The sequence below is a fragment of the Trachemys scripta genome, chromosome 2, assembly GCF_013100865.1.
Source record: "Trachemys scripta elegans isolate TJP31775 chromosome 2, CAS_Tse_1.0, whole genome shotgun sequence".
Classification (NCBI taxonomy): domain Eukaryota; kingdom Metazoa; phylum Chordata; order Testudines; family Emydidae; genus Trachemys; species Trachemys scripta.
This window is the reverse complement of record NC_048299.1, coordinates 208,718,216-208,738,267: the sequence shown is the minus strand read 5'-3', so window position 1 is coordinate 208,738,267 and position 20,052 is coordinate 208,718,216. Positions and strand designations below refer to the sequence as shown.

General features: G+C 38.7%; 1 protein-coding gene across 8 annotated transcripts in view; it reads left to right on the top strand.

The window, feature by feature from the left end:
- TRAPPC8 (trafficking protein particle complex 8) overlaps positions 1–20,052 on the top strand; it is a 108,394-nt gene that overhangs the window by 31,273 nt on the left and 57,069 nt on the right. For 4 of the 8 annotated variants that reach the window (XM_034762831.1, XM_034762829.1, XM_034762832.1 and 1 more), the window contains 7 exons: positions 3,221–3,477; positions 5,539–5,654; positions 7,043–7,193; positions 8,714–8,814; positions 9,605–9,710; positions 13,454–13,585; positions 19,730–19,954. In XM_034762831.1, coding sequence (XP_034618722.1) covers positions 3,221–3,477; positions 5,539–5,654; positions 7,043–7,193; positions 8,714–8,814; positions 9,605–9,710; positions 13,454–13,585; positions 19,730–19,954 — 1,088 coding nt within the window. Of the gene's footprint in view, positions 1–3,217; positions 3,478–5,538; positions 5,655–7,042; positions 7,194–8,713; positions 8,815–9,604; positions 9,711–13,453; positions 13,586–19,729; positions 19,955–20,052 lie in introns of all 8 variants that reach the window. The other 4 variants (XM_034762828.1, XM_034762827.1, XM_034762825.1 and 1 more) reach the window with 1 other exon arrangement.

Genomic DNA, 20,052 nt, shown 5'->3' with positions numbered 1-20,052 from the left:
GCCACTGAACGATCAAGATGCTAAAGGAAAGAAAGCAAGGTTATTGGGGAAAAGCTAAATTAATTCTTCACTGCAGAGGACATGAAGTAGATTCACATACCCTCAGTTTTGTTACCTAAACAGACTGGCTTGGAACTGTCCCAGATTGAGATTCCAGTAAAGGAGGTTTTGGAACAAATTGATACATTAAAAGAGTCATAAGTCACCAGGACTACATGGCATTCACCCAAGAGTTCTGAAGGAACTCAAATATGAAATTGTAGAACTACTAACTCTGGTATGTAACCTATCACTTAAATCAGCTTCTGTACCAGATGACTGGAGAATGGCTAATGTAACAACGGTTTAAAAAAGTGTCTCCAGCGGCTATCCTGGCAATTATAGGCTGTACCAGGCAAATTCGTTCAAACTATAGTAAAGAACAGAATTATCAGACACATAGATGAAAACATGTACGGCACAGTCCAATACAATGGCTCAGTCTCTGAGGCTTTCCAGATTTGTCGCGGAGTTAAGCAAGGTTGCATACTTGTCCCAACTCTGTTTGGGATTTTCTCCCTGCTACTGAAACAAGCTTTTGGTTCCTCAGCTGAGGGGGTCTACTTGCACACAAGATCGGATGGAAAGCTGTTCAATCTTGCAAGTCTCAGATCTAAAACAAAGACTTAAGAGGTCCTTATCCAACACCTCCTCTTTGCCAATGACACAGCAGTGACAACCCACGCAGAAGCTCATCTTCAAAGCCGAATGGACAGTTTTTCCAAAGACTGCCAAGACTTTGGGCTTACTATAAACCTAAAAAAGACTAACATAATGTACCAAGGAGTAGAGGAAGCACCGTCCATCAAGATCCACAATTATGAACTTGAAGTGGTGAATGAGTTCACATACCTGGGGTCCGTTATCACAGTCAACCTTTCACTTGAAATGGAACTCAACATCTACTTTGGAAAAGTCACCTCAACAACGTCTAGACTGAACAAGAGGGTATGGCAGAGGAACAGATTGACAGAACACACAAAGATCTGTCTATCGTGCATTGTTATCAGCACACTTTTGTATGGGAGCTAGATGTGGACGTTATTCTCATCAGGAAAAGAGGCTCAACAGCTTTCATATGCGTTGCCTTTGTTGAATCTTTGGAATCTCTTGGAGGGAGAGAGTGACCAACACTGAGGGGCTCAAACAGGCCAGCATACCCAGCATGCAAACACTCCTCAAACAGAGACGCCTCCACTGGCTTGGGCATGTGTGCTGAATGAGTGAATGGCACATCCCAAAGGATTTCCTCTATGGCGAATTGGCATCTGGAAAAAGACCCAAAGGATGCCCGACATTGTGTTTCAAGGCTGTCTGCAAGGGAGACCTCAAAGAAATGGAAATGGATGTGGACAAATGGGAAGATCACACAAGACCGCAGCCTTTGGAAACAAGAGCTTACCAAAGGTCTCCGGAGTTATGAGAGGGAACAGTCCAGCTAAGCAGTGGAGAAAAGAGCTCGGAGAAGGCAGAGCCCAGAGTTTCGAAACATCGTCTTTAAATGTGACAGATGTGGCAGAGATTGTGGGTCTCTTCAGACACATTCATGGCTGCAATAAAACCAATGGAGTAAATTCTTTACCTCTAAGGGCGCATATCCATGGTCTCTCGAGACTGAAGGATGCCTACTACTAGATGAATACGATAGGTTGGGAAAGAGTAAATGTGACTTTTACAAAGGGAAACCATGCCTCACCAAACTACTAAAATTCTCTGAGGGAGTCAAAAAGCATGTGGACAAGAATGATCCAGTCAGTATAGTGTACCTGGATATTTTGAAAGTCTTTGACAAGGTCCCTCACCAAAGGCTTTTGAATAAAGTAAAAAGCCACGAGATAAGGGACTGAAAAGTGAGGTGGAAGCATTTGCAGATAGAAAATTACTCAGGATAGTTAATTCCAAAGCTGATAGCAAAGCATTGGAAAGGGATCATCCTCACGAGACTGGTTGACAAAATGGCAGATAAAATTCAATGATAAGTGCAAAGTGATGCAGATTGGAAAACATAATCCCAAGTATCCACACAAAATGAAGCTTAAATTAGCTGTTACCATTCAAGAAAGAGATCTTTGTGTCATTGGGGATAGTTCTCTGAAAACATCTGCTCAGTGTGCAGTGGTGGTCAAAGTTAACTATGTTAGGAACCATTAAGAAAGAGATAAATAAGACAGAAAATATCATAATGCCACTGTATAAATCCATGGCTCACCCACACCTTGAATAATATGTGCAGTTCAGTCTCCCTATCTCATAAAAGACATTATAATTGAAAAAATGTGTAGAGAAGGGCAACAAAATTATTAGGGGTGTGGAGTGGCTTCCATTTGAGGAGAGATTAAAGATAGGGACTTCTCAGCATAGAAGAGAGATGACTAAAGGACCATATGATAGAGACAACCAAAGGGGCATATGATAGAGATCTATAAAATCGTGAATAATATGGAGAAAGTGAATGCGGAAGTTTACTCTTATTTACTCCCTCACATTGCACAAGAACTAGGGGTCATCCGATGAAATTAATAGGCAGCAGATTTAAAATAACCCAACATAATGCACAGTCAACCTTTGGAACTTGTTTCTAGGGGATGTTGTGAAGGCCAAGAGTATAACTGAATTTTTAAAAAAATTAGATAAGTTCAGGGAGGTTAGGTCCATCAATGACTATTAGCCAAGATGGTCAGGCACGCAACCCAAAGATGTCCCTAAATCTCTGACTCCTGAAAGCTGGGACTAGATTACGGGGGATGGATCATTCGATAATTGACTTGTTCTGTTCATTCCTTCTGAAGCATCTGACACTGACCCCTGTCAGAAGACAGGATACTGGGCTAGATGGTCTGACCAAGTGTGGACATTCTAATGTTCTTAAATCACTTTGCTCCTTCTCTTCCATCTTGGCCAGAGCTTTCAAGAGGGTTCTAGGTCTTTGTCAATAGAGCACATTGCACCATCTAGTCAATCCACAGTTTTAGGAGAACAGCTTTCATTGACAAGTTGGCACAACTAATTACGTGAATAACTAATCATACACATGCATTTAACAAAGCTTTGGATAGGGGAAGTTAGAGTATGTGTAACAAGCTATAACATAAGCTTGTAAAGATTACTTAATCTAAATTTTTGTTTTCAGGAAATAACTGAATGCACAACTAGTGAAATAGAACCTTTTATTTTTCAGTAGATGGTTTATCAAATAACTTTAAGGCTCACCCTCTTCAACTGGATCATCTGAGTGATACTAGTAGCAGTTTTGATGGCACTGATTACATAAAGACTACTTCATCACTGCATGAATCAAAGAAGACAAGTTCTGGAACACCTCATGGTGCATGTTTAACGCTCACAGATCATGATCGAATTAGACAATTCATACAGGAGTTCACATTTAGGGGGCTTTTGCCACATATAGAGAAAACAATTCGACAGCTTAATGATCAGGTAAGTTGCTCAGTAAAACAATTTTTGCCGACTTAATAAAGGTGGTGCGCTGAATCTTTTTTAGCGTGGATCTGAATATCCAAAAGACTTCTTATCTAAAATAGGATTATGTCCCTCCATATCTGAATTATTTTAAAAAAATTTTGATTATTCAGTCTTGTGTCCCCATCAAATTTGATTTATTAGTGGTTGGTGTGTATAACTAAAACATGAATATGAAAACACATTGTTTTCATAGTAATGTCAGGGTTTGGTACTTGCATGTTTGGAAAAAAATAATAAAAGTAGGCTTTTAAATATTTTAACCTATGACTTCCAATAGTCTGTTTAACTGTTTAGGTTAAAAACACTTTATCTGATTTTGGACTTTGCAGTGCATCACAGAGACATTATTTCCCCTCATCCAGCTTGAACTGAAACTAAGTCCTGTAAATTTTAACCGTGACTCAACTTGTGGCATGGTGTAAAATCATGCCAAAACAGTTATTTGTACACCAGCAACTGTGGTGATAGCATAGCTGTAATATAATTTAGTTACTTGAGCAAAGCTAGTAACTTCTCCACTATCAAGGGCATATGCCTCAGCCGGGAGGTACTTTAAGACACTGAGGTATTTTTTTTCCTCAGCCTTGAGATACTTTGACTTCTCAATGCAAACGAATGCTCAAAAGCAGTGATGACCAAAAAACATTTACTTTCATCCGTGACTGGCCAGAATATTGTGCCCCTTCCTGTTTGTTTTGATCTGGGCAGAGGTTTCCAGGCTTCCTTTCAACTCTTACTACTAGTGATTCCGCCTCTCTCAGAAATAGAGGGATATGTATAACTGACAAAGTGCAGCAGCTTTCTCACTTATTAAGATAAATTACAATAATCACATTTTTCAAGTGCTTCCTCTCTTCTCCTGATAATCTCCATGGGATTGGATCTAGCTACTTGAGAAGTTGCTTCTCCCTCAGCATCCATTACTTCCCATGATAGCACATGGGAAGTGTTGAACAACAGGAGGCAGCTCACGTGCAGGAGACGGAACTTCCACAGGAGATGAACCTAGAACTTGAAAGTTACTCTCAGAAATCAAAGTGACTAGATCTCACTGCCTTGAGAACGAAATGCACACCTCCTCTTTAGAATTCTTTCTCTGAAAGGAGCAAAGATATTATGGTGATGAAAACCATCTGAATACCAAATAGATTAAGGTCTATACGCACAGTAATCAAGTTACTTATGTTGCTTCCTGAGAAGGAAGAAAGGGTTGCATTTTTGTTTTTTAGATGCCTGCAATAAGGCCCACAAGTACTTGAAGATTCCTCCCACATAACCTAGGATACTGTTACATGAGCACAAACTACTTCACAAGTAGCTAAAAGCCATAATGCATCTGCACAAGGAGTTGGAGTGTGCCTTTGTAACTTACCTCTGTAACTCCTGATGTGTCAGTGCTAAACCATGCCAGTGTATTAGTCTTTAAGTTTAATTTCTTTAGAAATATTGCTCCTGTCCAAACCCTTCTTTTGCACTCTGTAACCCTTTAAGTCCTGTGATTAAGCTCAAGAGTTAGTTCATGATACACAGAATGACCTCACTGCACATTATGTGGTTGGGGACCTTTGGCAGGTTTAGCGGAGAAGGTGTGTTGCCCCCGTTAAGGGCGACTAGAGAGCCAACCTGTTACCTGCAACATGGAGGCAGCCCTATTCCAGGTCAGCGGGGAGACGCTGACCCATCCCCTCTCCAAGTGACTGGAAGCAGGGAAGGAAGGGCTATTTGTGCCCATGTCCGGGCAATGAAAGCCATCTTTTCACTGGGGCAGGCTGAGCAGCACCCCCATTCCCAACCATGAAAGTAGTTGAAATACAGGGTTTTAATCACGATCTTCAGAGGGCGTTAAGGTAGTCGCTCCTTTCTCAGGGGTCGGGGAATGAATCTTTCTCCTCACCACCAGATTGGCCATGCTAAAGTGTACTGACAATTTTTACTGTTTCTATTAAAAAAGGAATTCATGCTTTATGTTGCAGTTAATTCAGTAACATCATTGTTTATTGTAATTTTCTCTTCCAGTTAATATCCAGGAAAGGTTTGAGTCGATCACTATTTTCTGCAACAAAAAAATGGTTTAGTGGCAGTAAAGTTCCAGAGAAAAGTATAAATGAGCTGAAAAATACATCTGGATTGTTGTAAGTAGAACTATTAATCTTCCGTTTTGTAAGCTGTTACTGGATGCCAACTAGCCAAGATATAAAAAGAGAGAACCCAGTGCCAGGTTGGGTTCTCTACCTTCTCCCAGATTTTCTCCTCTTAATTCTCCCTCCCCAAAATATATTGGTCTCTCTAACACACTCACACTGGGACTTGGAAGTTTTACCAGAGGATCAAACATATTAGCCATAGACAGTTATGAGAGATGTAAAGCCTTGCTGTCCAGTAATGCCTGTGACCTGAAATTGAGAGAGGAGCTGTGAATATACCGGAATTCTTACTACCATGCTCTGTGTGGATGCTGCTCAGGGCTGCTCTTTCATATGCCTCTATTCGTAGTAGAATTTGCACTGGTTTAAAAACTGGCATGGCCAAATGCATTTTTTTTCTAACTGGCTATTGGTTTAACTTGGGCCTGTAAATGTACTGATGCAGGCCAAACTGATAAGAGTGGGAATGGTGTTAGGCACAGCGCAGAATAGAGACTGGACTCTCTGATGTCACCTCTTTTGAGCTTTGGTCAACAGCTGGAGTAGTAGACGTATTTGGTTTTCATGGCACCCCCATAGTTAGGACAGGTGTAGGGGAGGAAAGGCTATGGAGTCATTGGTGTGCAGCCTTACTACTTTAATTGGACAGTGGGGAATTACAGGGAGCTGCCATTCCCTTTATTGTTGCTGGTCCAGAATAAAGCCATTTGGCATTACAATGCTAATGTATCTTGGTGACTAATTGCAATTGCAGCTACTTAACATTTTGCATTGTTTAGGCAACTTCATAGTAAAAAAGAAACTTCCTTGGCCTGGCTGTTGACCTAAGCTGTCTGCTCCACAAGTGCTACAGTAGCACATCTGCAGCGTATACACTTGCTACAGCAACGGAAAAGGTTTTTCCATTGCTGTAGTAAATCTATCCCCTTGAGAGGTGATAGTTAGTCTAATAGAATTCTTCCATCAGTCGAGGTGCGTCTACAAGTGGGGATTAGGTTGACCTAACTTTTGAACAGAGTGCAACGTTTTTCACAGCTCAGAGTGGCATAGCTAGGTCCATCTAAGTTTCAGGTGTAGACCAGGCCCTTTCAGCTGGTGAATGATAGGTTTGAAGGAAGTCTCATACAGTCCACAGCCAGAAGAATGGTGGCTTCACTGTGTTTGAGTAGGTGTACTAAAATGTGCAAACATGGAAGTAATATAAACATCCAGCCAACTCGTTCCTCCCAGGCTGGGGTTGAGTGGCAGGGAATGACTCTTCCTTTAATGTTTCAGTTTTTCTTTTTATACTGGCATCTATCTTGTTTGTGTCTTGAAAATTGGCACTTAAAATGTAAATGGTATTTTTGTTACAAATTGTTTTTGTGTATTTATAGGTATCCCCCAGAAGCACCAGAGCTTCAAATCAGGAAAATGGCAGATTTGTGTTTCTTGGTCCAACACTACGAACTGGCGTATAGCTGCTATCATACAGCAAAGAAAGACTTTTTAAATGATCAAGCAATGCTTTATGCAGCTGGAGCACTGGTTGGTACATTACAGCAATATAACCATTCTGTGCATTGTTTATAGTAATCTGTTTAACATTAACACTTCTTCTAGATAACAATATACAGCAAAAAGAAACTACAATTAAAAAAAAAAATCCTTATTGGCTCCAGATATGAAAACATAGCCAAGTTTTTTGTGGATGCCAATATCTAACAAAATCACATCACACTCCTTAATATTTGTCATAGTTCTGTGTAGAGAATAGTTACTGCTGCTACTTAAATGTGTAGGAAAAAGCTTGAAACACTTATGAGGGAGAGCCTCCTTTTGGTATAGGTTAAATTTAAATAGTTCTCTTATGGTAATGTGCAAAGTAGTTCTTTTAATTATTTTGAAATGGATAAAAAAGATTAAATATTGTAGTATTTTTTTACTTTGTAAGATTTCAAATTGACAGAATATTTAGTGATCTGGAGCTTTTAGTAAATATATTATTATTATCAATGTACGAGTATAGCAAATATACTGGGATTTCCTATTAAGACTCTTGAGGGCTTTACTCTGTTAATGCCTATATAAATCCCTTAGGCAATTTCTGTTACTGCCTATTAGCTTCATGTGTAAATTCATGCTCCTACAATAGAAGAATACAGACCTAAATATTTAGTAACAAATGGGATTACTAAAAAAAAAATTTCTTTGTGCTCACACTTGCTGTTTTTTTTAAAGCTGTTGCCTAATTTGAGTCACTAATTTCCAGCAAACATAAGTGTTTAATAGGTTTACTTGTAGCATGCGTGCGTACATACATATAATAACTTGTACTTGAAAAGTTCACTTAGATAACCTCAAACATTTCAGTAATATAAAGTAGCTTAAATTTACATGGCACCTTTCTTTCAACTGCAAGGGTTCCAAACTGTTAAAAGTGCATATTTATAAACTATACATAGGAGTCTGTTCAGCTCCCATGGAAATGAATATATTTTGGGAGAGGTGCAAGGTGGGAGTTAAAACAACTGGAATTGTAGAGGAGGTGGTTGTGTAGGAAGAACCTACCATAACTGGAATTTCCCCAAGATGCTGACATTAACCTCCAATTTTGCGTTTACAAAAAAACAAAGACTTAAGTACTACAAATGGAGAGAACCGCTGTATTGTGGGGAAGAGTGCATCTCCAGTAGGATAGTGACACTTGGATCTATGCTACAGTAGTGATTCAGTACTGACTTGGAGGGAAGGATACTGTCTACTGAATCATCAGCCCCATTTCCTGCAGCATCTAAATCTTCCTTGGAAGTTTCCCAGAGAAGTGAGAAGGATTGTGCCTGTTCAATTTATAACTCTTTAGTTATAACACAACCCTAAGTGGTATGGCGGGTGGCAAATAAACCAGCAAATGAAGTTCACTGCCACCTTACTGTAAATTAGGGTGTTATTGTTTAAACATCCAATCTCCCAAAACCTGAGAGTCAATTCAGGTAAAGATTCTTTATGGCTGATGTTCGAAAATATCATTTTGGCAGCATTAAATTACCTTTTTTTTAATCCTGCAGGAAATGGCAGCAGTATCAGCTTTTCTTCAGCCTGGGGCGCCTAGACCGTACCCTGCTCATTATATGGATACAGCAATTCAAACATATAGGGATATCTGCAAGTAGGTGATGGCTTACCTTCCATTTCATCCAGTGAATGATGATATTCAGTACTATGGCCTAAGTTTGCTTTCACTACACTGTAGTGCAAATTTAACATCACTTGCCTACCCTGTGTTCTAGCAGGTATATAACAGCTACACCAAGGAAGTAAAACTCTGATAGTTAGCATTTATTCAGATTTTAGTTAACCTATTTACCTGTACGGTTGTGGGGGGAGGAACACATTGTTCTTGGCAGAATACAAGTTATTGGCAGAGATGTAATTAAAACTTGTGACTCTGGTTCTCAGACTTGTATTCAGTCCATTAGACCACTTTGTTGCTTTGCAAAAGTTTATTTTAAGAACTTTACAGGGATGTTTTCCCAAGGAAAAAGTATTGTAACAGCTTTGATTTAATATTATCTAGATTAAAACATTTTTTTGTCACAGGGAATTATTTTATCAGATTAAAATAGTGATAGCTCAGTGGTTTGTGCATTGGCCTGCTAATCCCAGGGTTGTGAGTTCAATCCTTGAGGGGGCCATTTAAGAAACCGGGGTAAAAATCTGTCTGGGGATTGGTCCTGTTTTGAGCAGGGGGTTGGACTAGATGACCTCCTGAGGTCCCTTCCAACCTGATATTCTATGAAGAAACAGATACATGCATTCATACGTATAACAAAATAATATATGCTAGTCAGGTACAACACAGCTAGATTTAAAGGTTTGTCAGGCAGATTTAAAGGTTTTCTACAATTTACTCCAAAATTTTTGTTATAATGCATGTAATTAATTTCTTGTTCTCTTAGGAACATGGTGCTGGCTGAGAGATGTGTGCTGCTTAGTGCTGAAATTTTAAAAAGCCAGAGCAAATACTCAGATGCTGCTGCTCTTCTGATACGTTTAACCAGTGAGGTAGAGAAAACTTAATCTTTGTTTTCCCCACAGTAAATGGCTTTAAATAATAGTGCTAATTTTTAAAACCAAATAGACTTCTTGTACATGGGTTCCTTTCAAAGGTGGAGATTTCCAGGGGCAGAAACTAGCTGGAATAAAGTTTATGTTGGGGTATAGCTCAACTGTAAACTAAGGAAAGTCATTTTTATATGCTTTTGTGCAACTTGTTACATAAATGTACCTAGTATACCCTGTGTTCAACCTTCCTCTTTCACTTGAAGTGATGTACATTATTTTTTATTTAAAAAAAAAAAAAACCTGACTGAATCATACATTTGTTAGTCCCTATCGTCATAATCTATTCTTTATGCTTGACCTCTCTGAAGTATTTGAGAGGGATTAGATTTTAAAACGCAGCACTATAAAAAGTTAGCATGTTATTCACAAGCCATCTGTCTTTGTGTTGTAGGTGGGTGACATGGTGTCAGTAGAGGCTGTAAAACTAAAGAAATAAAGTTCTGTTTCACTTAGGGTATCTTCAGTAATTACTTGTTAGGTCATTTTAGCTAAGTATTCAGTGTCACTTTCAGTTCTGATAAGTCTTTCTCTTAGCTGTAGAAGCTCGATAAACTGTAAGATGGGAAGTAGTCTACCTCACTGTGTGCACATGGCACAGCTCAAGATAAAGAAGTACAAAGGTGGTGTGCAGTTCACCCTTGTGCTTGCCTGCTCTGATTCTTGGTTGCAAGTTAGAGAAACTTGTTGGCTGCCAATGACCCCAAAAGTGGTGGTGTGGCATCCTTGCCAGCTCACTAACCTAGCTTTGATAGCAGGGTGGAGGTTTGACATAGTCATAGTGTCTTCTATGCTGCTGGAGGATATTGTCTCTTCCCCACTACCCCTGAACTAGGGTGACTAGATGTCCCGGTATTGTCCTGATATTAGGAGCTTTATGTTATATAGACAAATATCTCCCCTCCTTCCCCTGGAAAAAGGTGTCCTGATTTTTTCATGCTTGCTATCTGGACACCTGGGTTGATTTACCTGTGGGTGGCTATGCTGTCTCCATGGCCAGGTTGCACTGGCACTGTGGCGTGAAATGGCCATACCACACACTACATTTTGATTATACATACTTTTCAGTTCAGACTTTGGACAAGTTTCTCTAAATTTGTCCTCAGTGCTTATTTAACAACAAATTGTGTTGGTAATTCTGTATTTCCTTAATAGCTAATAGAACATCTATTCATTCATACCTCTTGATTTTTTTTACTATCTTAACTTAAATAATGGGGAAGATGTAACGACAAGTAGACATTGAAATTTGCATAAGGAAATTGAGTGCTGCTGACTGTGCTGAAGGTTTATTGTCTTTCTTTCATATCATGAATGATAGTGTTGGATGTTTTCAGTTGCACAAGATCTCTGTGATGGATGTAGTTACTCTAGTTATGATAAAGCCTAGTGACAGCCCAGAAAAATATTTTTAAAAAGTAGACTTGTGTATCTAATGTAATAAGGAAAAATGTCCATGTGTATTTTAAAATAACAAGGTAGAGAACTACTCCATTTAGTAATAGCCTCATTGATTTTAATATATGTGGTGGTCAGAATCATTTTGTAATTCCCAAATCACTAATCTTTCTGGGATTGGTTGGTTTTGCCACACAAATTATCTGTTTGACTCCATTTCATGCATCCAATTAGGTGAAATTCAGTTAATGTAATTGTCTGCTCTTGGGTATATGATTTATGACTGTACCCACAATATGCAATGGGTGCTGTTTATCAGATATCTGATTTTCTTGCTAGCTTTAAAAACAATGACAACTCGGGTGTCAAAATGAAGTGGAACTAATGACCTTAAACAAAGGGGTTGGGAAACTTACTGCCAACTTTTTCAGATAAATTCAGTGCCACAATTGCATCTTATATATCTAGACTTGTTCTTATGTTAAAATAAAATGTATTAAAGCTGACATTCTTGTTTTTAATTTTTCTGGGGGAAAAAATGGCAGCAGCTCACTTGGATGGGAATGGTAAGTGTTAGAAATTTCTGCCTGAGTAGCTGAAGGCTTTGGGAGTGTTGAAATAAACATGTTCTGTCAATCCTTTGTATATCAATCTGTTTCAGTATTTTCTAGGTCACTGATAAAGTAACAGGCTGCATATAAGGTAGAATTTACCCATGCTAGTGGATTTGTGTAGTTTTGAAGAGAGTCTCTAAAGCATAGCTGTACTCACCCTGAAATAACTTTATAAAAATGAGGCTCGGATGAAGAGAACAATTTTAGTATTTCTTAATAAAACAGTTTTTCGTGTTTATAATTTAAATCTATTTAACAGGTATAAGATCTATAACAAATATAGGGATGAAAATAACTCCATTATATCTGTATAAGGAAGGCTTCTCAACTTCCTTATTTATTATAGGTAACATTCTTTGGCCGTTGATCCAGTTCCATTTTGATTCCTTCTATAAGCATTTGTGATGGGGCCACATCCACTGTTGTATACAGTTATTCCTTGGCTATGGAAGCAAGGACAGTACTAATAAAAAGAGAGACGCTGCTGTTTTGGATTACAGTAAATTTTTATTTTACTTCCAGAGTGGGATTCAGGAATTGGGTCTGCCAGTGGTTCTCTTGAAGAATACAGGGAGTCCTCGGACTTATGACACAATTCGTTCCTCAGAATTGCGTTGTAAGTTGATATGTTGTAAGTCGAAACTGCTTTTCCCATAGAAATCGATGGTATGAAGGGGGGATTGGTTCCTGAACCAAGGCTTGATGCACTATTTTCACCACAGTAACCCAGATTTTTGTACTAAATGAATTATAGATGACTAATGTTGCAACATCAATGTATTTACTATACACAGTATTTTGTAAATAGCATTCCAATAAACATGTAAACTCTCATCTGCTGCTCAGAATGCCAGCAACACAAGCTCGGGAAGCCAGGGAGAAGGGCACACATGCTGAGCCTCAGCCAATCATTGTTTAATCTTTCTAATTGGCTGAGGCTCAGCCTATTACTGTTCAAGCTTTCTGATTGGCTCCCAGCTCCCGGCTCAGCCAATCAAAAACAAGCAGCAACCATACCCAGCAACAAGCTACCCTGCTGCCTCGATGTCAATCAAAAGCAACCCATTCCAGCTCCATATCAGTATAATGCAACCAGGAAGTGATTTCAAGTGAACTTTATGCAAATCAAGCATCGTAGGGGGTGAAATGGGGAGTCAGTTGAAAAGTGTCGTAATTGGCATCTGACGTAAGTGGCGTCCGACGCAAATCCGATGACTCCCTGTATTTGATTGTGTCATAAGATTCAGAAAACCAATAGGTTAAAATTTTAATGGCTCCATCTTTAATGCACTCCCATTCTGCAAGTAAAATACAGAAAACAATAATCAGGTATACCATTTTTTCATAATGGCCTGTCTTCAAAACTGTGTGTGTGTGTGTGTGTGTGTGTGCGCCCACATAGGTGTGTAGGACAGGGAACCTGATCATATTGTAAACGCTTGCAGGAGGGATCAAAGTGCGGCTGGATCAACAGGCTGGAACATGTTGCCTATGATAAGTCTTCCACTGAGCAGTAATGTGATTTTTATTTTTTTACTGTTTAAAAGTCTTCTTCAGCTGAGCCTTATCTCTTATAAGAGTTTGTATTGGTGAGTATAGCTACACTTTGTTGTTACTGAAGTTTCATTTGTATATTTTAAATTTGAGATTAATGATTTTTTCCCCTTTAAATAGGATTCTGACCTTCGCAGTGCCCTTCTGTTGGAGCAGGCTGCACATTGCTTTATAAACATGAAAAGTCCTATGGTTAGAAAGTTTGCCTTTCATATGATATTGGCTGGCCATAGGTATAGCAAAGCAGGACAGGTAAGTGTATTTCATATTCTGAAAAAATATGGACTGTAGGTTTTATTTAATCTGAACTGTGTTTAAAAACAGCAAATTCCATGTCATGCTTTTGGGTAAAAATAACTTGTGACTTTGTAGTCCACTGTGGATGATATTCTGTATCAGAAAAATCAGATAATATTGATCTCATTGCCCTTCTTGATTATCAAATTAATTCCTACCTTGAACAAAGTGGTCTCTTACATCCATGTCTAAAGTGATGTTGATCATTACCCTGAATGAAATTTAAATGGTAATCCTCATTTCTATAGCGCTTTCCATCTGATCTTCAAATGCTTCTTAAACAATGAATTAAGACTATTCCTATTTCACAGATGGAGAAACTGAGTTACAGAGGTTAAAGATTTACTGTATCATAGCAGTTAGTAAAAGAGCTAGGAATGGAAACCCAGTTACCTTGACTGTGGCCTGTGTTTTAACCACTAGATAATACTTCCTCTTTTAAATCTGTTGAACTAATTGGCAATTAGTTAAATTCACAGGTGCAATTTTATACCATTTGCACTTTAACATGTATTTTTTCAATTCCAGCTTCTTGTAATTGTATTTACCTTAAGCTTAGGTTAATATAATACATTTGACTTCTTAAAGTTGAAACATTATTGTGGAAACCCCAATCCTGCAACTGGCTCTGTGTAGATGGATACACGTGGAGCCTCATTGAAGTCCAACGGGGCTGCCTGCAGGCTCCGGCTCTGCCTGCATGCAGCCAGTTTTAGGATTAGGGCTTTAAAGGTAAACTGAAATTGTTTTTAAAAATGTAAAAAAAATATATACCCCTCTACCCCGATATAATGCAACGCGATATAACATGAATTCGGATAGAACGCGGTAAAGCAGCGCTCCGGGGGGGCGCGGCTGCGAGCTCCGGCGGATCAAAGCAAGTTCAATATGACACAGTAAGATTTTTTTTGGCTTCCGAGGACAGCGTTTATATCGGGGTAGAGGTGTATATATAATTTCTTTTCACAAGTCTTAAAACTGTATTTAAAACCAAAGTTTGAAGATGAACTCCTCCTTCATATTATCTGCCAAGACTAGAGTTTGGGGTTCTGCTCCTCCATGTAGTGACTTATTGTTGAACACTTAGAACCTAGAATGTTAGCTCTTAGTTTTGTTATTGTAGTGAACTGTTGAAAGGAAAATGGAGCCCTGAACTCAGCACTTGTTAAATTTTTTTTAAAAAGCTGCTCCGTTCTGTTTGTTTAAACTAATGAAAAATGTACAAAATACTTGATAGTGGTAGGGTCATCTTAAATGAGGAGGGAAAATTTGTCTTAATACAATATTAAGAGCAGCAGCTGTTTCTGCACTTGGTATATGTATGTATAAATACAAAATGAAACTGTTTCCCCTCTTGTCTGCATATCTTTAACTTGTTTTTGGTCCTGCTTCAGCTGAAGATATGAAGGAAAGTTAGTCTTGACTACCCTCCACCTTTGTAATATAAAACTATATGTTTGAAATATCTTTCAATGTGGGTTTGAGCGACTCAGAATCTTTCTTTCTTTCATAGCAAGGTTCTCTTCCTATTGTAGGTTTTCCCCTCTGTGTTGATTAGCAATAGGACCAGACTGTTACCACAATAGTGGGTTTTTTTTTTTATTTTTAAATCTCAGTAGTTCTACCACCTGAAATGCTCTTTATGTGACCGCCTGTGTGACCCTTTTTTTTGGGCTGGGCTTAATGAAACCCACAGTTTTTTTATTTCTCTAATCAGTGTGACTCCAGCTTGCTTGGGCTTTATATTTTCTAGGATCTGACTCTCCAGTAGAGGTTTGCTGCTCCACACCTAATGGCAGATTGATGCATAAGCTTCTGTGGAGAGAACAGATAGGCCCTCCAGCTGCACAGTATACTAACTACTACAGTTCTAAACGGACAACAGCATGGCTTGTTAGGATTCCTCCATACGCCAGTACAATGTCCCCTCCCTAAATATATTAAAAAATCAGTCCTATTATTTCAGTCCAAACTATCGTAGTTAAAATGTCAGGTAAATGGAGTTATTACTGTCATTTTTGCATGACTTTATGCAATCATACTTATGTGCAATATTATCTATAGTTCTTAGTTTTTAGTGCACCAGCTGTTGTTTACTTTAATTAATCAACATTTTAAAGAAGCCAACTTGAAAAATCACATTTGTTTGATTTATAACTATAATACTTTTCCCCTCCCCATACCTTATTCACGTTATGTACTTGCACACTATGTATAACCAGTGTGCATTTTGGTTGCTGTTCAGTTGCTCTTTCAGTGTCATGTACTAGCAATTTAGGTAGGAGGTGCTCTTGAGTCCTCTCTTGTACTCTCTCTAGCAGGGGAAAAAACCTTTATAAACTTCAATAGGGGAGTAGAAAAACCCCTTCTTAAAAATAATCAGTTCCAGGGCAAACTATTTAAAGATGTGCTATCAAACTTGATTTATTTTAAACTGATTAGTATTACAAAGTTAAGTTGACCTTCTCTTGAACAGATTTTGGAATAAGCTTAAAATATTGGTTTGGTTCACTCTACAATAGCATCATCCTCTTTTGGGACTTCTGTTATGGAAAGCTAGGATTCAGTTTGACTAGGACTTCATAGGAGCCCCTCTAGCAGAAGTTGTTATCTAAAGAGCTGCCAATTCTGTAAATTGGTAGAGCTGCTGGAAGGCCATTGGTCTTCTTCCTGTGGGGATTGTGTTCACCTTTTTATTGCTAGGGATCAGTTCCCACAGTTCTACTGGAAGAAGGTGGTAAAATTTGGGAATCAATCTAGCTCAGCACATAGTTGTGTAGCTTTTTCCAAAGGGTGTATTTTTCTGTTGGTCTGTAGATGGAGCTGCAGGTCTAAATTTGTGCTTTGACATGTATTGGTATTTCAAGATTTTTACATTTTATGTATTCAAATATGTATACTTAACCTAACTTTATTTGCAGTGTAATGGAAACCAGCCCAACCCGAAACATTTATTTTTGGCTGATTGCTGTATGTGCTATCAGAGCTAATGAAACTGCATCATTTGGACTTCCATGTCATTTACAATAGCCAGCAAAATATACTTATTGTAATCAACTTTACAGGAAGTTGTGTCAGATCCTTGGACTGCAAATAAAAGCACGAATTAATCAGAACTCTCCATATCTGTTTAGGAAATTTAATAAAACTGTCGTTTCTCTAAGATCAGAATTTATACAAAATAGTGAAGGACAACTAAACCAATAAAATTTGGAGTGACCGTTTCATTAGTGTTCTAGTGGCTGCAGTGACATTCACATTGAATTTTGCAGTAGCCTTACTTCTGCTCTCTCACTCGTATAAATCTGTAGTCACTCCACTGAACTGAAAGCTAGTGTGGGATAAGAATCAAGCCCCTAGTGTTAATGGTAGTGTCATGTTTTGTAGTGACCTCCCCAGGAACTCTGAGCCTAATGGAAGTATCTCAGCTTTCATGTCTGTAAAGTAAAACATTAAAAAAAAAAAATTTTTTAAATCCCATTTGTGGTACTGGCCTATTAGGTGAAAAGCAGGGTGTAACAATTTGTGTTGATGCAGCCAAGAAATGGCCACAAATCGATGATCACTACTTTAAAGACGTGTTCATGATTTAAGATCATTAGACACATTGATCAGCTGTTTTTTGTTATCTACTCTGAATCTTAATTGGCAGTTGAATCAATCCTAAATAGGTCCATAGTATGTGGGATTTCCTGACTTTGATGTGGGATCATGTAGAAGCCTGAAGTCTGCAGTATGGTGACAGAAATTAATGGCTTACAATACCAATGTTTCACAATTTTTTCATTGTCACTTTTTAGTTAACATAAGATATCCCAGAATTATGCCCTGGGGAGAATTTCAGAAAGGTTGGTTAGCTTATTGGAGTGCTGAATTCCACTGATAGCCTTGTTATTTAAGGGTGTTACAATTTAGTTTACCTCAGTTTATATTTTAGCATTGTAGTTCATCTTTAAGGCTCATATTCTTTCTTTCGCATCCCAGTGCAACTAGGTGTGTATTTTAGGGCACTTGAAAATTTTTCTTGCATACAGAGAGGAATTCCAGTGGGAAAGCTTGGGAGACCTGGGTTGAATTCTTGCTCTGCCATAGACTTCCTTTGTGACTGTGGGCAAGTTACTGGGAACCGGTCTACACTGGGGGGGATGGGGGGAGGGAGAATTGATCTAAGTGACGCAACTTCAGCTACATGAATGACGTAACTGAAGTCGACGTACGTAGATTGACTTACCGTGGTGTCTTCACTGCGGTGAGTTGACTGCTGCCGGTCCCCCGTCGACTCCGCCTGCGCTTCTCACTGAGCTGGAGTACAGGAATCGACGGGAGAGCGCTCGGGGGTTGATTTATCGCATCTAGTCTAGATGCGATAAATCGATCCCCACTGGATCGATCGCTGCCCACCGATCCGGCGGGTAGTGTAGACATACCCTAGAAAATAGTATTACTGGTGTAGCTAGGTCTGTTAGAGGTGTGAAAAAATTACACAGCTGGCAAAAGCTGTAGTGTAGATGCAGTTATACTAGCAAAAAAGTCCTTTGGTCATTTTTTCTTATTTGGTTTGGTGTATAAGCTGCGTCTCCACTAGGGGGTTTGCCAGTATAGCTTTACCAGGGGTGTGTGTATATACTTTTCAAGTGCAGACAAGACCTTAGGCCCTCTGAGCCTCATTTCCCACTTGTAAAATAGAGATAATACATCACAGGGGTATTGAGAGGATAAATATATTAGTTGTGAGGCACTCAGGGTCATGAGAGAGGAGAGACGTTTACTTGACCTTTAGGCATATGTACAATTCCTGGAGTATTTGTTTCAGTATTTTAGCACTTCTGAGTGCTTGCATGCTTCAAGATAGTAGCCATTACTGAATATTTTAAAATGTATTGCCTTAGAGTTTAGATTTAATAGTGAGTACTGCTGTGCTAATTTAGATGGAAAAGGCCAGAGGGGTTACTATAAACCAGTCATTGTCCAACATTAAACATTGTTAAATGAGGCCCAGGGTTTGGTACACAGAGAGCCCAGTCTGCTTAATACCATGGCAAACATAATTAAAAATCTTTTAAAACATTTTATTAAAGATCTAGTAAAGGAGAATCAGTTCAAGCATTTGAAATGTAAAGTATTAAGGCTTTCATTTTAACAACATCCCTTGTTCTTTCCTTTTCGCTGGACAGGGTTTTTAAAGGAAAACACCGCCTTTTTTGACAGTCTCTTAAATGCTACTGAAGGTGGCAATAACTGTCCTTTGGGGGCAAAGAAGTTAATTGAGATGAGCTGCTATTGAAGTCCTTTAATCCCAGGAGGTGTTGGGGATTCAGCTGGGGCTGGTGAAGTCATCTGGCTCCCTCTCTCTGGTCTATTCTAGTCAGGACACTTCTCAGGATCAGGATGATGGAAGTCCTGGGGTCCCAGGAAATAGTGGGGATGGCAGCCATCATGGTGATATTTGCTCCAGTAGCCTTCATCTCTTCTTCTCTGATCTTTTTGTTCTTTTGAGAGTTCTTCTCTTCCCCTCCCCCCCATCTTTTTTTTTTTTTTTTTTAAGGACTCATAAAGGGAGCTATGGGTGGAATACCCCATCCCCTCATATATCTTTTTTTCGACAATTAGGCCTGATATCCAACACACCAATTTTAGTTTATTAATTTTTGGCTCTATGTCATCTGTCTAACAAACATAATTTCAACAGTCCTTGGATTATATCAATATGGCCTTTTTGGTTTAGACTAATCCAGTTTCTCTGTCTGGTTTTCTTGTATCTTTTCCCATTCATATTTGTTGTTGTACATTATTGTGACATGTTATGAATTTACATTCACTTTTTACAGTTTGTAGGCCCAGTTGTCATAACAGTACTGTGTTATAGCAACAATCTTTCCATTCACCTCTGGGTTAATGCTGACTGGATATTGTGTTGTACCCCCTTGCTTGCATTGCTCTCCCACCTTCAATAACAATTAAAAAAAAATTGTTGAACTAAAATCTTCATTGATGTAAATGATTTCTCTGTTTGACTCTGTCTGCTAATTTTAAAATTGAATTGGTTCAATCACAGAGTAATAATATTTGAGGAACAGTTTCAATTTCATTTTCTTGCAGAAGAAACATGCCTTGCGTTGTTATTGTCAAGCCATGCAAGTTTACAAAGGGAAAGGTTGGTCTCTTGCAGAGGATCATATTAACTTCACAATTGGTCGTCAGTCTTTTACACTTCGTCAGCTTGATAATGCTGTGTCTGCCTTCCGGCATATTTTGATCAATGACAGCAAACAACCTGCTGCTCAACAAGGGACCTTCCTCAGAGAATACCTTTATGTTTACAAGGTAAGATGTACATTTTTTTTATTCTTAAAGATTAGTTTAAATTCTGTTAACTAATAATCGTCTTACATAAAAACAGAATTCAGTGACTTAGCATTTAC